Source organism: Pipra filicauda, unplaced genomic scaffold, assembly GCF_003945595.2.
Source record: "Pipra filicauda isolate LSUMZ 115617 unplaced genomic scaffold, ASM394559v2 scaffold7_size6619720_pilon, whole genome shotgun sequence".
NCBI lineage: Eukaryota > Metazoa > Chordata > Aves > Passeriformes > Pipridae > Pipra > Pipra filicauda.
The window spans coordinates 1,169,973-1,187,440 of NW_024104976.1; the positions used below are offsets into that span (position 1 = coordinate 1,169,973).

The window sequence follows — 17,468 nt, forward strand, 5'->3', positions numbered from 1 at the left end:
ACTTTATCCTGACTACTGTCTCTTCTGAGTCTAACAAGATCTGGAAGACAGATGAATACTGATTACTTCAATAAATCTGCCAATTCTGTGATCTGAAATGAGCTAAGGGTATATACATGACAGTGTATTTCAGGCATGGAAGAAGTGTTTAATTTGAATTGCGAGTGCGTAGCTGCTCACAGGAGCACATTCCATGGTGGCATGTCCTGTCCTACCACATCCTAATCCCTCTCCCTGTGTTTCCCAGGAAAGCACAGCAACTTTTATTCTGTCTGCAGCTGGGAAAAAAAAATGGGCCAAGGAGAAATAGGAATACAATTTCCTCTAAATAAAAGAGAATTTCCCTCTCAAAAAGTGTATGTTTGGTTTGATGTCCTCTGCCTTGATGCATATTTAAAGGTATTGTGAAAACATCTCTTACACTAAACACACATCCTGCAGTCCAGTGGGACTGTGTGGATTAGAAATACCTCCACTGAAGAGCCCACATTTAGGGTATCAGGGAAAACTTCTTAAGTTATCTTTATTGGCAACTTTAGTAGTCTCTAATTTTTACCATTAGCTTTAGTGTGTAACCACAACTAAAAACATGATGTAGTCTCAAATTTCAACACTATGAGAAAAACTAGATTTTGTTCATATGTGTTATTTCCAATGCCAGGCAGAAGAAACCCAGGCTCTAAAGACTCAGACCTTGAAGAATGGCTTCAAAGCCTAAAGGATCCTCTTTTTTTTTTCCCCCCTCCAGTTTTAAAGCTGAAGTTTCTTACTTGGAATGAACAATACAGCCTCTACCCATGATCAGTGTAAGATACTAAAAAGAATTCTATCCTCCTATACCACCATAATTCTTCCCATCAGAGAGAAGAGCAACAACACTTTCAGAAAAATCCCTTTCCCAACCAAAATATCAACTTGGAATAAAATCCGTAACTCAACTCAGGCATTCCTAAAGTGTTAAGGAATGGAAATGTTTAATGTAAGCTTTGAGCACATTAGTTAGAAAGTGGAAACTGAATCTAAATAACAATTAGCACAGAAAGTAAACTGCTTGAATAATACACATATGTTGAAATCCTTTTCACAGACATAATGAAATTATCCTTTCCTTCCCTCTGCTGTTTTCCAGCACTTACACTTCTAAACACTAATGATTTCACTCACAAGGAAAGAAATCCAAGATATCTTCTATTTCTTCTGTTCTATCCAGGGCTGTTCTCCTAACTCCCATATTGCATTAAGTGCTACTTTAGTGTTTTTCATATTTATCAGCCTTTTGGCTTTTGAGTAAACTTATCCCAACCAATCTGCCTTTTCCTGTTCCTTCCCTATATATCTCCCTATGCAATGAAATTAGCTCTTCCAATAGCTTAACTTTGAATTACTGTCTAATTCTGTTAATTTTGCATAAAATGCCATAAACAGAAGATAGTTGCCTTCTCAGGTAGGCACATTTGGGAGAGTGGCTATCAGCATTAGGTATTTAAGAGAAAACATTGCATCATTTTTGCAGGACTAGAACTGCAAAAGTGACTAAACTCTGCTCACCAAACAGTTATGTCATACAAAAATCAGACAGAAGGGATTTTGGGTGCATTAATCAACAAGCTTCAAAGGGATGAAGGAATTTGTAACATGTTGTATTAACTTCTAAGAACTAAAAGAGAACATTGTCCCAAATACTGAGTATATTTTTAAGAAAATTAGTAGGCACTAGAGAAATAGGACAGAATAAAACAGGTGACGAGGAAAAGGAAGTGGCTTAACCAAAGAATATTTTACTCCATCCTACAAACTCTTTTCAGTGCTTCATACTTTCACAGCTTTTTGGCTGGAGCCTGGAAACAGCAAAACAACACTGTGAAACCTCTTGATTAAAAGGGCACAGGAAACATTGTTGCTGGAACCTGCTGTCTCTGTGAGACAGGCACACATGGCAAGCACAGGGACATGTGCAGCAGCCTGATGGGACCTGTATCTCCTGGCAAGAGAATGATCCAGAACACAGACAGTGTTTAAGAACTATTTATTAATACAAGCACATGTAGCAACTTTTCCCCATGGACTAACAGCCTTATCTGAACACCAGTAAGTATTAATCTATGCAAGCAAGACATACCCTAGTTCACTGAGTATTATGCAGCAGAGAGAACAACTAATTTAATGCATTTTCAAGGTGATGTTTAAAGTAGTTGAAAGAAACTAGTGAAAGCCTTACTCATACACCATTATGCAGCAAGGACACATTAGCATGCATTAATGAAGGGCTGCAAACCTTATTTTTGAATTATATTTTCGAGTTTGTATCACACCCTCAAAGGTATTGAGTCAAGTTTTAATATTCCCCGTGGTAGAGACTGCAAGGGTAAATGTGGGTAACTGCATTTAAAAGCATATTTCTTTCACCATTAATATGCAGCCCCAGCCCATGTTGAGTCTGGACTTTCAAATTACATATATTAGATCAATTTTTAAAAAATAGATTTATGTCTAGAATAAGTGCCATTGTTTTGTCAGATCTACGAATCCTTAATTTCAGAGAGCTCACTAATTACTGGTTATCAGGATAGTCTTCATTCACCTTTAGACTCAGCTCAGGTAAGTTATGTAAAATGTACATGTATTTCTTAAGCACCAGCAAGATCAGATGCATGTAAATACACTACTATATATAAAATAAAAATCCTGTAACCAAGCACTTTTTCTAACTCTTTGATGAAGAAATATGAAATTAATTAGTCATCCACTTGTACAGGCCAATGTCAGCTTTAAAAGCACATCAGATTCTCTCTCAGTAGTTTACATGTAGATTTTAAGTCCTTTTTTTTTAACTTCCAGTAAGCCAGAGCAATCATACTAATTTCAGTTTAAAAGAATGGCTTATTTCCTTACACATTACTTAAGATGAAGGTCTAAATATATACATATATATTAAAACGTATATTAAAGCACTAAAAGACATAATTCACTCTTTTTTTTTCACCCCTGAATTAGGGTGGGCCCTTAGTAATAATAACCTTGTTTTTGTTCAGTTTGGATTCATATGCAAATATCAGAGGAAACTTAAAATTTGTTTAGAATATTCTTCCCTTTTACATTGTTTTAATAACAACACAAAATTTAAAAGGTAAAGTAGTTTCAAGTGGCCTTGATTTCATGACTAATTTATTGTAGAGGTTTCAACAGACACCTCAAAGTTGTTGTTCTTGTCCAGCTGTTACTACTGTCTTCTAAATGAGATTAAAACTAGATTAAGAGAAGAGAACTTCTCTTCAAACTAAGGTTTTGGGTATCATTTTAGGATTTTGATCATGCTAATGGGATGCACAGAAACAGGATGTATGGAACAAGTGACAACCACAAGGTGTTCAGTAGCCTTACTGCAAACCTTGATAAGCTGGGTTTAGGCAGTGCAGAGGCCAAAGCAGACCATGCCATGGTTCCCTGTACACCCCACTCTCCCTGAAAGGGCACAGGATTGTGTTACAATGCTTGCACATCTCTAAGTTCCCAGGTAAAGTCAGCAGCCTCAGCATCAAGTACATCAAGTTGGGAGCTTTTTTGGCACAGGAAAACACATACTAGTAACATCCCTGCCTCCTCAAAGTGCTTTCCCTGTGTTTGTCTTTCCATTCTCTACACAGCTTCAGGAGAAAAGGCATTAATGGAAATCTGGTGTAGCTGTGGTGGCCTCTTGACATCTCAGCCTGCAGAGGGTCCAGGAGACTATTACCCAAACTTCCTCAGGCACAAGGAAGTCTTCATGACCTTTCACTCCAATTTGTCCCTATCCTCCCAAGACCTGGAATCTGAATATCAGATGGATCTAGCTAGTTTCCCTGAAGCTTTGGCAGCACAGTGGACCAAAGGCAAATACCCTTTTACTACTGCTATTTTGCATTCACTAAATTTATTTGGCTTGTTTTCTGTTGGGTGCAGCAGACCTCAGCATTTAGAATATCTGCAACCTCACACACAGCAGAAAGAAAAAGAAAAAAAAAAAAGAAAAGAAAAGGCCATCTTGTCTCCCAAACATATATGTGACATCAGTGTGTAACAGCTGAAACCAGAGCTACTTTTCTGGGTGACTCCATACTTTCTGTAAACAGCTTTGTAAGTCACTGCAGGAAGAGGATACTATCATTCATTAAAGTGGTATTGGCAATCTGTGTCTCAAAGTCCCAGCTTAGTCATGCATTAAGTGCCCAGTTTCCTCCATATACCAATTATGCACATATTACAGGTATTTTCCAATTGATATCGACAAAGCTGTCTTGTGCATTGCAGATAACAAATGTCAACATGCACATGTTCTGCTCCCTGCCCCTTCCTCATCACTGTGTACCACAGTGCCTCTCCAGGGATAAGCCTCCCTCACTTCTATACCTCATTGCTTCTACAGTTCCTGATGTACCTGTTGGCCTCTCCAACACCTTCCCTGGAGTGCAAAGAATTAAGCCATAACAAGGGGACTTTATGCTTTCACACAGCAAAGCAGAGCTCAGAGCTCTGTGTGTGACAAGGTGAAGTAACTCCACAGCTTAAGGCTCTGTTGAGGGAGAAGCTGTCCAACAGGCCAGTTCCTAGGAAGGACCTATTCTGTACAGGACTAGAAACCTTTTACATATACACTGTAATCACATAAATATCATCAGGAAAACTAGTCATGTAAGTACCTTGGACCTTGTGTGCCAGACAAATTACCGTGAACGAAGAAAGGACAGTTTATCTGCAGAAGTCCAAGCACCAACCACGCACAGCATCCTTAGGCACACAGGACTTCAGCTGTAGAGGTATGCAGCTAAAATTTTGAATTTCAAGCATTAACTGCTACTTGGGGCTAAACTCTGTCAATTCAGTCCCTGTATTAAAACAGAAAGGTACATAGTAAGAGTGGTACTACAATAGCAAGGAGCTAAAAATGCAAGTCTCAGCTCTTTAAAAATAAATAAATGAGAAAGTTTTATTCCAAGTAGCCTTGGTTTTAGAAGAACTTTCTATTTATGGCTTGTCTGCATTTTCTGCCCTAAAACCAATCTGCAATCTAATGAACCAGATTTTTATTTCAGAACTTCACATCTTTGACATTAGCCCTTAGTGCATGATTCACCTGCCTTACAGATTTTAGAATTCAAAGTCTACCTCCAGGAGCCATAAACTAGAAGCATAATCTACTAAACCAGAGTTGGGAAGCAGTCTCAATAATCTGTCCCACTGAAGAGTTTGTTCTCCTGAGAACAGAAGACAGAATCACTAGGAAGGAGGATCTGGCTTCTCCCTCATATTCCCCAACAGCCTAACTTCATCTCAGTGATTTCCTAACACAGTGAAAAAACTGCCTGAGATTCTTGACTGTACAAGTTTGCAGAACCACAAAGTATCTGGAAGCCTTACAGGAACAGACTCACCACAGGATATCTGCAGTGGGGTTAAAACAGCTATAAAACAGCACTGTTGTCTTCCTGTAGTTCCACAGTAATTATGAAAGGCAGACAAGATCATTCTTATCTTCAGCTGTTGGGTTTTTATGGCAGTGTCACATTGCTGATAGCAAAGTAAATCTGACCATAGTCAGGAGCAGCCTTCATTGACAGATCTGATTATTTTTTTCAGTGTTACTGCATTTAGTAATATATAGTGAATTTCATGAACGCGAAAATTAACACTGTTGAATTGTGCTTATTCTTGCTGGCATAGTAAGGTTAAGGGTATTTATTCATCTCTTAACGCTTTTTGTCAGTACAGAGTGGAAGCTACAGAAGCACCTGATGGTCCAATATGGCAAGAGCATACAAAGGAATAGCACTGCATGCCTGGGTTACAAGTTATATCACAGGCTAACTTGAACATAGCATGACACCACATAATATATATATATATATATATATATATATAAAGCTGCTCTACAGGAAACATTAGACACATCAGGTTGTGAAAAAGCCAAATACCTTTTCTACATACTGACCACAGGTTTATGCAGCATTATGGGACAGTCAGTAAAGCCTAGCAGGGACATCAAGGGATAAGACAGGTAGTATTGGAAGTAACTCCCCCTCCCATGACTTTAGTTTTTTAAAGAAGCAAACAGTGGTGAGGCTCTGACAGATTACATATAAAACACCTGATCCTGCTCTGCTTGCAAGTTATTTTACTTCTGACTACAAAAAGAAACCATAAAATGCCACCAAGTTAGAGTAGTAATGGTACTTGATTGTCTTGGCAAAAGGTCTTCACAGCCTACAATGTAGTAAAAAATATGATCAATTGGTATTATTTCTGTATTTTATTCCAGTCAAGTTCAAAAACCACCAAACAAGCCACCAAACACCACGATGGAATGAAAGCTTGCATAGAGCAGAGAAGACTTGATGTAAAACTGTGCTCTCTAGTGGAGAAATTTGATTTTGTGCAGTGAAAGTTCAAGCCACGCTGATCCCTCCACTTAACCAACAGGTTTTCAGTGCAGAGAAAATATCAAGATTTTCCACAGTATGAAAAGAGTTCAAGTGCCCAATTCAAAATATTTGTTACAACTGAGATAGACTTATACTGAGTTACACGACAGATTACAGCTACGTAAGGTTTCTAAATATAGAGCAAGAAAATACCTAAATCCCAAGACATGTGTTTATGTTTGTTTAGATTTTTAAAAATAACGGTACTCTTAATGCAATAACAAATAATTTCATTTTAATTATGTGATACTTTATTATGGACCTATATAATACTCTATACTCTGAGGAAAATAGGTTAGTTTTACATAGTGCTACTTGGTTTGCATGATGAAAATTAGGATTTTTCTCCAAATAAGAGTTTAATAATAAATTCTCAGTTGGTTTACTTTTAGAGACAAGAACTGACACGATGACCAACTCCTTTATTTCTAGTTACACCACTAATCTTAGACCTACCAAATGGGTCTTTGGTAAACTGTAACTCCTGCTCAATTTGTTTTCTTACAACCCATTTTCTTTATGACATCTGCCCTACCACCCATTTTTCTGGGCAGGTGATTGAATAATTCAATGCATGAACTCAGTATAATAGCAGGTGAATTGGAATCTATTTTTTGTAACAGCTTGGACACTTTATGCTTCCTCAACAGTATGCAGGATTTATCTTCTTTAAACTTTGTCCTAACTAGGTGGTTGGAATATACCTGAAGTTAGAAGACAGTAATATGAAAGACTTTCAAAAGCTAAATGTGCAGCTAACTATGCTAATTTTAAAATATATTAAAATCTGACGTGCATTTTGATTCAAGAGTAAAGACCTAGCAAGACACAGATATTAGATTTCTGTCATATGATTACAGAATGTTATGATCAGCTGTTGACTGTTATAGAAAGTGATACTCCCCCTTCCTCTTTGGCCCTTAAAGATGAAATGGGGGAGGGGAAGTTATTTTTTGAACACGTACAGGAACACAGAGCTACCTTTCATGTTTTAAGTTCCCTACTGTACTCAGAAAGGCAGCCTAACAATTCAGCAAAGCCTGCAATCTAGATTTAAGAAGTATCACCAACTACAAACAGAATCGAAGAAGTTAAAAGATTTGCCAGCTAGATTTTTTTTTAAATGGAAAGAAGTTCATAACTGGTGTTCTGCCTAGTGCAAGGAAAGAACTTCACTGACTTCCAGCATACCTGGTGCTGATATGGCAGCAATTAAAATACTTGTGTTTAGTTAATCCCCTGCTAGCAAGAGGATGTCCTGAGTTTCTACACTGGTAGTCATAAAAATTTTGAGCTGGGGAACAGTTGTCAGTGATTGGGTAAAAGGAAAACCTTGCTTGACTTCAAGAGTTTTGTCCTATCATTTAATAGAAAGATCAATAGGAGCTCAGTAATAAACTGTAATTTCAGTATGTCTAAATATTTATGGCTATTTCTTTAAATATTTAGGAATTGCTGGAACTCTGCAAGACACTGTTTCCATTTACTATTCCCCTGCAACTATTCACAGTATTCTTTGAGAGTGTGTACTTCACATGGTTGTATCACTTAAACCACATGCAAGAAAAAATTCTGAAACAAAGTCATTCAATTAAAGAGCCAGAAACATCAGCAAGATATCCCTTGAAGTCCTGTATGGTTACTGTTAGAGATGGGTAACAAAGAGAGTGATCTTATATAAGTTTAGTTTAAGATTCAATGGTAATCATGCAAAATTAACACACAGTTATGAGCATATTTCAGCACCACTTGAAGTTAACTGGCAGGTGCCATCAGCTGTGTTGCAGTAATACCTGCCAGTCACACCAGAGTGTGTGTGGATGGAGGCAGCCCAGTCACTGAGACACATCTGTTGTTCTAAGTCTCATTTGAGAGTCCTTCTGTTTGCAAAACCTCCATTTTTAGTTACAAAAGTGTTATCATAGCAAGGCAGAAGTTTCACTGTGTTTTGCAGACTCAGCTAACTATATTACATTAGTTTGTTCACCATCAAAAGACATTAAAAATACCAAAGAGTTATGCCTTAGGTTGTAAAACATCTAAAAAACAGGTCCAAAGTTTTATGAAAATTACAAGACCATACTTGGCTCTCAATTTAGCCTGTGTTAGAAGTGAAAACATGCAATACCTTCCAATTAAATCAATCTGCATTTCATGAGGGGAGAAAAATACAGAGACCAAAATCCCAAACAATTCATACTGACTTCAAATTCCATCCTACAAGACAACTTTGTGAGGTTTTTGGGACAGAGCTAGGAATTCATCCACAGTGACAAATTACAGTTGCCACTACAAACACTACCACAAAAGACCATTTTAAGGATCATTTACAATAACCCCCCTTCAGAAGGTATTGTGCAAAGAACACCAAAGCTTGTACTGACCTATTTATAATTCAAGTACTCTCCCTACTCCATAATAAAGAGGTTTTAGAGAATATGAAAGCACAGTCCAGGGGGTCCTCATAGAGCAGATTTCAGCCTTCTCTCAGTTTCCTACATCTCAACAGTTGCAGAAGTGCCATTTGTGTAGCCACCTTTAGACTTCATGTGGTCCTGAATTGATACAGCCTGGAAAAAAAGTTTATTAGAACATGCATCTTATAAATTCTGGTTGCCAGAGCAATTATTAAAAGCATCAAATTGAAAAGACAGGTGGGTCATGTGTTTACAGTGCTACGTTCCAACTGTAGTAGGGAAAAATAACAACTAAACCCAGGATTATTAAATACTCTTTCAAGTCAGTGTATGAGATGTGTTTTGCTATCCAAAATCCACTTATTCTTACATCCCTCACCCTGGCACAGCTTTGACTTCAAGGTGATGTGTTATCTGCTCCCAGTATCAAGTGCATCCACAGAATCCATATCCAAAAGGTTCTCATCATATGTAAAGACACTGAGGAAATGGGCACTTCCTGAGTGTATCTCCCACAGTATCTCGTGTTTACAAACCAAAAGACAGTTCTGTTCTGATGCTCTTCTATTGGTTAAAAAAAAAGTCAGGTTTTTCTCTGTCTTACAATTATCTAATATTTTATTAGCTGCCTGCTCTACAGGTTACGGAGTGGAGGTGTCTGCTTACCCAAGAGGTGCACACTTACTGATGTGTAGTCACTGCTCATCTCTCCTGCCCCAACATGTGCGGTGTGTACAAAATTCATTGGCTCTCCGATCATATTCCGGTCCAGTCTCCGACGCCTCTTCTACAAAAAAGAAGATATCTTAGGTCTCTGTTCAGAAAACATGAGCAGCTTTCAGATAGAAACAAGCAGCTGAGATAAAAATAGATAGCCAGCACTGACCCCTAATTAAATCTCACAGCAACCAGGCTGAAGTTTCAGACTGTTTGCAATAAGACAAGATCACAGTCACTTTTATTGCTGCTAATTACATTTTAGCAAAAACTTCATTTAATGTTGGAAAGTCAGGGTCTGAGAACTGCAAACAGTCATACGGTCCAAGTTTCTGGCAAAGCACACATAATTCAAATGGACTGGTTTTGGCTTTTGCACCACTTTGCCCAAATTAATCAAAACAACAGGACAATGAAAGTGTTTTCTCTGTAACTGAAAGAAGAAATTTCAAATATGACAAAGGTGGCAGTTGTGCATCTACCTACCGGCTGGGGCTGTTCACCATTGCACCAGTTAAAACAAACCAGGAATTCAGTCATTATATTTCTCAGTAGGTAACAAGGTCTTGTTAAGTGAAATTATTTCTCTGGGAGTTTGAGGAGTACAAGGACCAAGATGCAGTTCCTTGAGTGAGCTTAGAAAGGAATTGCTTGTGCAGGTTCACTGGTAAAGATCACAGAATGCATCTGATCAGTATACCTGTAAAGAGATTATTATTTAAGTTTACATTGAATATATCAAAGTTTTGTAAGAGTTATTGAGAAACAGGCAACTCATAAGACTAAAGCAAGACTGTTACATTCTTAAACACACCAGGAAAAGAGAGTAGCATCAATTTAAAATCAGTATGTCCATGTCAGAAATCAGGGGTAAGAACTCTGTGTATTTAATCACAGACAGTAACATAAGTTCTTTACAGAAATATAATAAAAACAATGCTAGAATTAAGTGAGGCCTTGTTTAACAGTCTATAATCTGTCTGTAAGCAGAGCTAGCCAATACTTATGAATTATTTACTATTTCGAAAGAAACTAACTTTGAACCACAACAGATTGGCCACTTAACATTTACAAACTGGTGCAAAAGAAAGTTTGGGCTTTACATCTGATATGGTTACTCTTCTTAGACACAGAAAAGCTTAAAGCGAAGAACCTTGGATAACTCCAAATAGCCCTTAAAAGAGAAAAGAAGAGCCTTGTATACCAGCAAGAGAAATCATTCATCAGAGCCTGGAGCTTCCCAGAATACACAAAACTATTAGCATGGCACTCCTGAACTGGAGACGCAACCAGGAGACTCACTGACTCTAAGTGCCCTGCAGCCAGGACACAGCCCAACTTTTAGTAGTCACTGACCTTTTTTTTTTTTTTTTTAACATATCTTCCTTCGAATCAAACCTAGGGCTACGGAGTAGCCTTTCATATCAACTTGTTCATTAAAACAATGTTACAACCTGTTCATTTATAAAGAAGATTTTGTTATTTGTTCAAGCTTACAGTTTAACAGAAGTTACAGCTTCAGCAATTCAATCTTTCTGGACGCCCACTAAAGCTCTCACAACCAAACAGCATAAGCTTCCCCCTTCACAGGCATTTCTTATGTAGTCCCACAATTATGTAATTAGCACATCTATTTCTTTCACCTTTGTGGTTTTCTTACACTTCCTCACTTCTCACACTTCAAGGAGATTTCTTAAATTTCTGCCATTTATCTTTCAAAACATTTGTTATGTCTGTCCCTTTGCCTTAGGTAGTCCATATGATACATTATTGCAGAACATGTCATATATTATTTAATTTTATCCTGGGTAGATAAATTTTTAACCTCTCCTCATCTTCTCACAATGGTCTTTATCATCACTAGAAGGGACAGTGGCCCACACTACCGTAAGAACATGCAGAAGCCGAAGCTTTTGCTATCACTTCACATGCAGATTTTCTTAAAAATCACAAAGTGTGTCCCTCTGCAGTGATAACCTATTTCGAGAGCAGACTGACTGAGATGACAGCATCCCCATCCCACAGTAAGGGCTGAACGCCTCATCCTCCCGCCCTACCCCCCATGTGTCCACCTCCCTCCGTGGGGCTCGCGCATACCTCGGGGTTTCCTGCAGCTCCCAGGCAGTCCTGCCGGGATGGAGTGTCCTCATTCGAGCGCTGGCACACAGCCAGCTCCCGTCTCGGCAGCTCCAGCACGTTCACAGTTCATATTCCTGGGCTATAATTAGTCCCGTTGGCCAAGCAGGAGCGCTGCGCTGCGATCCCGTGCCCTGCGGCGGTTCCTGGGCTCCGGGAGGAGGTGCTGCCCAAGTGAGCTGCGCGCTTCACGCGAGCCCACAGGTGTCAGAACAGCAGAGCGGAGACCAAAAATAGCGCCCTGGTTTGGCGTCAGATTTGTGCAGCCGTGCAGTTTTCTCAGCACTCCCCCTGCAGCCCGTGGCTCACTTCCACCCCTGCGGCAGCTCTGCAGGTGTCCCCTGGCACACGGCGTGCTCAGCGTCTTCCTGTTGTGTTTTACACCACGACGCTTCTTTTCCGCTACATGAGTCAGAGAATCATCCCCCAGGACGGCAGCGTTCGCGCCAGTGCATGGGACACCACCTTGCTCCCGGAGACTCAAGGTCTCCACACTAACTGGGAGATTTTTAAAAACACCTCAGTGTCTCCAGGCTCACTCAGGACCAGTAAAAGCCAACAAGAATCCCCAACAAGGATCCCCAAATCGAGGAGAAAACAACATTTTGTCACAGTTGGCACGCAGAGTAGAATGGGACAATATCCTGTTGTTCTTTCCCTCTGTTTTTCACCATGGCAGCAGTATCATCGAGCAGAGGGGACAAAGGGCCTGGGAAATGGCTAGCACGCGCAGACACGGATGCTGGATCCCATGGCAGGATGCACTGCCCTTCTGGAGCCCGGAGCCTTAAAGTGCCCAAGAGCTTTACGAAGGCTCAGATTTACTTTCCTGAGCATAACACTCAATTTGTTGTACCATTGCTGTGTATTAAAAAGTATTCAAAATACTCTTCTGTTTTACTTACAAAGTATCAGTGGAAAATATTTGCCCAAACCAAAACAAAAGAATCCTCTTTGCACAGACATGAGAGGTGCACAGTGATCCTGATAATTAACAACACTAAACGTGTTTATTCTTCCCAACTTTAGACTCAAAGTCTGCTAATGTAAAATTCTTGGCTGGAGCTGTTAGTGAAGGACAATGAGGGTACAGTTCATGTATATTATCACACATCAGGCACAGGCTGCCATCACCCTGCCCCAATTCATTGTTAAACTGTGATTAACTGAGTCCAGTTGCCATTTTCATGCCAGCTCTATCAGTACTGAGTTGATGTGAGAAGCATATTTCATCCTAATTGCCTCTGTGCTTCTAATTTGTTCATTATCCTTTGCTCATTTGATATCTTTTAAAATCCTCCAACAATTGTATGTTTATATATTTGAATGGCAAGGTGTGGCAAAAAATCAGCATTTGTATTTCAAATACTGGTTTTGAGCATGAAACTTGAAGAGTGCATCTTGCTTGGTGAAAGGTGAGGAGTACAAGACAATAAATGACCAAGTTCTTCTTTGGAAGAACTTTGGAGCCAAACAGCTAAAATCCTGAAGTAGAGTGAGTTTAACTGCTTGCAAGTAACATCCTGATTTTACCAGAGTATGTACAGATTCCGAAAAAACCGTCACAAAAAATACCCCAAACCATAAAGGCAGTTCTTCTATTTCACAGTGAAAATGAGCTAAATAACCGTAATCACAAAATGAAAAAAATATATTTTCAACTAAATGTCTATTCCTCCTCAAAAAAGAAGAAAAGTCAAGAGGCCAAATTATGTGTTCCCTTTGGAAGTTAAAAATAACTGCGAAAGAAATCAACTGAGATTTGCCTGTGGTCTTACCAGAAGAAAATTAGCAAAAATCACAAAAGGATGAGAAACAAGAAAATGGTTGGCAGCACACCAACCACTGGCATTGTAAACATGGTGAACAGAGTTACTGGTTTGTAACTTAGGGAATTAATTGTTACTAAAAATAAATTCAGATTAAATTACCAGAAAAAAAAATGAAAAAAAAAGAAAAAGAAAGCTGTGACGATAAGTTTCCCTTCTTTATAAAAGGATAAAAGAAAGAAAAGGTGAAGTCCCTCAGGCACAGCCGTTTGGAGGAGTCCGAGCCCCGGCAGCCGCTGCCGAGGGCCTCACACAGCCGCCAAGGAACAGGGTGTGAGGGCAGCAGGGGAAGCAGGGGCTGCTCGGGGCCGTTCCCGGTCAGTCCTCCCCGGGCTCCCGCAGCCCCCTCACGGCCCGGCGCGAGGACACGCCGTGACCTTCACACACGCTGGGCCGCGCGCTCCGCCAGGGGGCGCCCTGCGCACCGCGCGCGCGGCCTCCCCGCCCCGCCGCGCCCTCACGGAGAGTTACGGCCGGCCCGGGCCTCGGCCCCGGCCCAGCCGCCGCCCGGCCCCAGCGCAGCTCCTCAGTGCCGAGAGCCGGGCCGGTGTCCGGAGCGGGCCACCGGCAGCACCACGGCGGAGGAGCCCGGCCGAGCGCCCGGCACTGCTGCAGCTCCTCTCCCGCGCTGCGCCGCCGGAGCCGCGTGGGGGCGCCACGCCCCCGCCATCGGCGCGCCCGTCCGTGCCCGGTGCGGCGCCCAACGAGCGCCCCCCAGCGGCCGCGCTGTAACACCGCCCGGCCTGACTGAGAGCGCCGCAGCCAATCACCGCGAGGCGCCCGCGCCGCGCCGCTCCGCATTGGCCGGGGGGAGGCGGTGGCCGCCCAATGGGCGCGGCGGGGCGCGAGGGGAAGGCGCGCGCGCGGCGGAGCCACCCCCCTTTGCGGAGCGCGCGGCGCGGCGCGGACCGGCCCTGCTGCTGCTCAGAGCCACCATGGCGCGGACCCGCAGTTGACGTTTGGCCTCTCCCCTCTCCACCTTCTCCTCTTCTCCGGCCCCTTCCTCCCCCTGCCCGGGTCCCGGCTCAGGCACGTAGGCGGCCGGTACCGGAGACACCGGGTCCCCCCCCCTTCCCAGCCCCTCAGGACAGGCGGTAGGAGTCGGGCCGGGCGGCCGCGGGACACGCCATGAACATCATCATCGGCATCGGCGGGTGAGAGCCGGGGCCGGGCCGGGGGGCGGCTCGGGGTGCGGTGCGGGCGCGGGTCCCTTCCGCCGGCCCTCTCGGTGCCGCAGTGCCGGGGGGTGTGCGGGTTACCCGGTCCCCACGTGGCGCTCCCCGACGGCCGCGCTCTCGCCGCAGGGTCACGAACGGCGGCAAGACCACCCTGACGCGGCGGCTGATGCGGGCCCTGCCCAACTGCAGCGTGGTGCACCAGGACGACTTCTTCAAGGTGAGCGGGCCCTGCCGGCCGCGGGAGGGCGCGGGGTGACCCCCGCGGGCTTCCGCCCGCGCTGCTGGCGCGGTGCCCGCCCTGCGCCGCCTCTGCAGAGCCTGGCTGGGCCCGTGTGCCCGGCGGATAAGCGCTCCAGCGTGTCCGGGTGATTTTCCGTCCCCGTGGAGGGCTGCACGGTGTGCTCGTGTCGCTGGGAAGATAGAGAAGCGAGCGGCTTTATCTGAGCCTCGTACTGTTGGTTTTTATCTGCATGCAGAGGAACCTGGTGGAGGGTGAAGAGCCTCTTTTTGGTGGCTTCAGGGTTTGAGTCTTGAATTTTGCTTTGAAATGGGTATTGAGCTTCTCGGTAGTTTTCCTGACCAAGTAGGTTTGTGTTTTTTTTTTTCTTATTACTGTTTCAGCCCCAAGATGAAATAGAAGTTGAAGATGGGTTTAAACAGTATGATGGTAAGCCTTTCTTACCGTATTTCAAAGCATAACTCAAAAACTTGGAGTCTTTTGATTCTTTATGTGCACTGTTTTGTACTGACTGTATTACTAGATAATATTTAATTACTGCTTAATGATAGTTGTCTGTTTTGTCTTAGTGATTAGTGCATTAGACATGGAAGCCATGATGAGCACCATAAATGCTTGGATAAAAAACCCAGTCAAGTTTGAACGTTCTCATGGGATCAACAACACACTGGATGCCCAGATCTTGCCAGATAAGGAGGGAGGAGATGAAACAATTCACATTCTTATCGTTGAAGGCTTCCTGCTTTACACCTACAGGTAATCAAATATGCATCCATATGTTTTGACTTTTACATTATGTGCTACTGCTGAGTTTAGATGTCACAAGTCTGAAGGTTGCTCTAGGTACAGTAAATGGATGTAGTTTTACCTCTCCATTTTTTGCTACTGTAACCAACCACGTCTCTTTCAGGCCACTGATTGACGTATTCCACCATCGGTACTTTCTTTCCATTCCATACGAAGAGTGCAAAAGGAGAAGAAGGTAAATTTGTCTTTCTAGTTTCCTTGTTAGCCCAGTAACATCTTACTCTGTTCAAGATTTTGTTTCTCTGAAGCTTTTAGATAAGAAGGCATAAATGCTAATGTAGCTGTTTTATTAGAAGACTGAAGCTTCCTTCAGTAAACCAACCCAAAGCTTCCTACCAAGCCATTGTGTTTGTGTATGTAATGCTCAGGTTCTGCACAGACCTTTCACTAGTCTTTTCCCTTGCTGGTTTTCCAATGATAGGGTTCCCAGATCTTGAACTATGTGGGGGTTTACACTTGGCTGTACTGTTGTGCATATACAGTGTTCTTAATGCAAATGGAAGGTGTTAAACTTGAAGTTCCATTTCAAGACAAATAAGCAAACGGCTGTTTTACCCGAAGTTCTGCTGTAGCTTTCAGAGTTTACTCATCAATATTTAGATCAGTCTGTCTTGGGAACTCTTTGCATCTTGAGCTCTTTGGACCTGCCCATCAAATTCCGACTTACTTGGGTATTTTTGTGCTTGCAGCTCTTGCTAAATACTGACTTTCCATAAGCTCAGAAACTACATTGGAGACAACAGGCTCAGGCTAGTGTGTAGAGAAGCTGAGTAAAATGTCTTTTCTTTGAACTGTAATTACACTACTTTTGAGTAACAATGCCTTAATTTACAGTTCAAGGAATTACACTGTACCAGATCCACCTGGACTGTTTGATGGCCACGTTTGGCCTATGTATGTAAAGCACAGGAAGATAATGGAAGAACTTGGAGTTGATGTGGGTAAGTCTTTAATGACAAAAGGACTTCATGAGATTGCTTTTCAGACCTGCTCTATACATACTGGTTAGATGCATGAGAAGAGGTGAATGAAGCAGGTGAGGGAGTGTATTTCTCTCATACCAGTCAGGTGCATGCTTTTTAAATTAGGATCTGGTAAGCTTAGAAACATTCAGTTATAGCTCTGTTACTTTACTTTCAGTGCACTTGGATGGAACAAAATCAAAGGAGGAGCTGTTTAATGATGTGTATGGGCAGATCCAGAATAAGATTGAAGAATTACTTAACACCCAGGTAGGTGTGCATGCTTATAACTGCAATTCAAAGGCAACTCTTTCAAAACCTGTGTTGAAAATGCATGAAGCTGTAACTTGAAATATGTTCACTTCTGTCTTTCTGTTTAGAAATAAGCTGCTGCTGCTGATTCTTGTTTGAAGATGATTCCTGTTTGCTCCATGCTGTCTACCTGACTGCCACTAAAGTTCCAGCTTCTGTGAAGACTCAGCTCTTAAGTTCAACTTTGTTCAACCTTCCCTTGAAAACTGGAGTTCTACATGGCCATAATTAAAAAGCACTCCCCCCTTGTCTGTGATCCTAAATTGTGTTTCAGTTTATTATGTCGTCTCAGATGATCTCAGTCTTTCCCAAGTCTCCTGGGAATTCTTTTCATGATGTTCTTACTGCCATATGTTAAAACATTATAGTGGAACTGATGTGAAGGGGCACAACTGTCCTGGGAGAGCGTGTGTATGT

At 42.1% G+C, this 17,468-nt stretch overlaps 2 protein-coding genes across 3 annotated transcripts; one reads left to right on the forward strand and one right to left on the reverse strand.

Annotated features, from left to right (window-relative positions):
- Window positions 1–2,010: 2,010 nt before the first annotated feature.
- On the reverse strand, window positions 2,011–13,217 carry LOC113993720 (CDC42 small effector protein 2-B-like). 2 transcript variants are annotated; one of them, XR_005566779.1, is made up of 5 exons: window positions 11,687–13,217; window positions 10,076–10,289; window positions 9,558–9,659; window positions 8,840–9,025; window positions 2,011–4,862 (listed from the first exon to the last, which is right to left on the reverse strand). XR_005566779.1 is itself a non-coding variant. In XM_027732155.2 (4 exons), the coding sequence occupies exons 2-4, from the start codon at window positions 10,127–10,129 to the stop codon at window positions 8,951–8,953; spliced, it is 231 nt and encodes a 76-aa protein (XP_027587956.1). In that variant the 5' UTR covers window positions 10,130–10,289; window positions 11,687–13,217; the 3' UTR covers window positions 2,011–8,950. The 2 variants fall into 2 exon arrangements, 1 of the variants encoding a protein (XP_027587956.1); XM_027732155.2 differs by having other exon boundaries at window positions 2,011–9,025.
- Window positions 13,218–14,413: 1,196 nt separating this feature from the next.
- Window positions 14,414–17,314, forward strand: LOC113993716 (nicotinamide riboside kinase 2-like). Its single transcript, XM_027732151.1, has 8 exons — window positions 14,414–14,708; window positions 14,859–14,949; window positions 15,354–15,399; window positions 15,540–15,726; window positions 15,881–15,952; window positions 16,612–16,718; window positions 16,918–17,009; window positions 17,120–17,314. Exons 1-8 carry the CDS (start codon window positions 14,683–14,685, stop codon window positions 17,123–17,125), a joined length of 627 nt encoding a protein of 208 aa, XP_027587952.1. The 5' UTR covers window positions 14,414–14,682; the 3' UTR covers window positions 17,126–17,314.
- The last annotated feature ends 154 nt before the right edge of the window (window positions 17,315–17,468 follow it).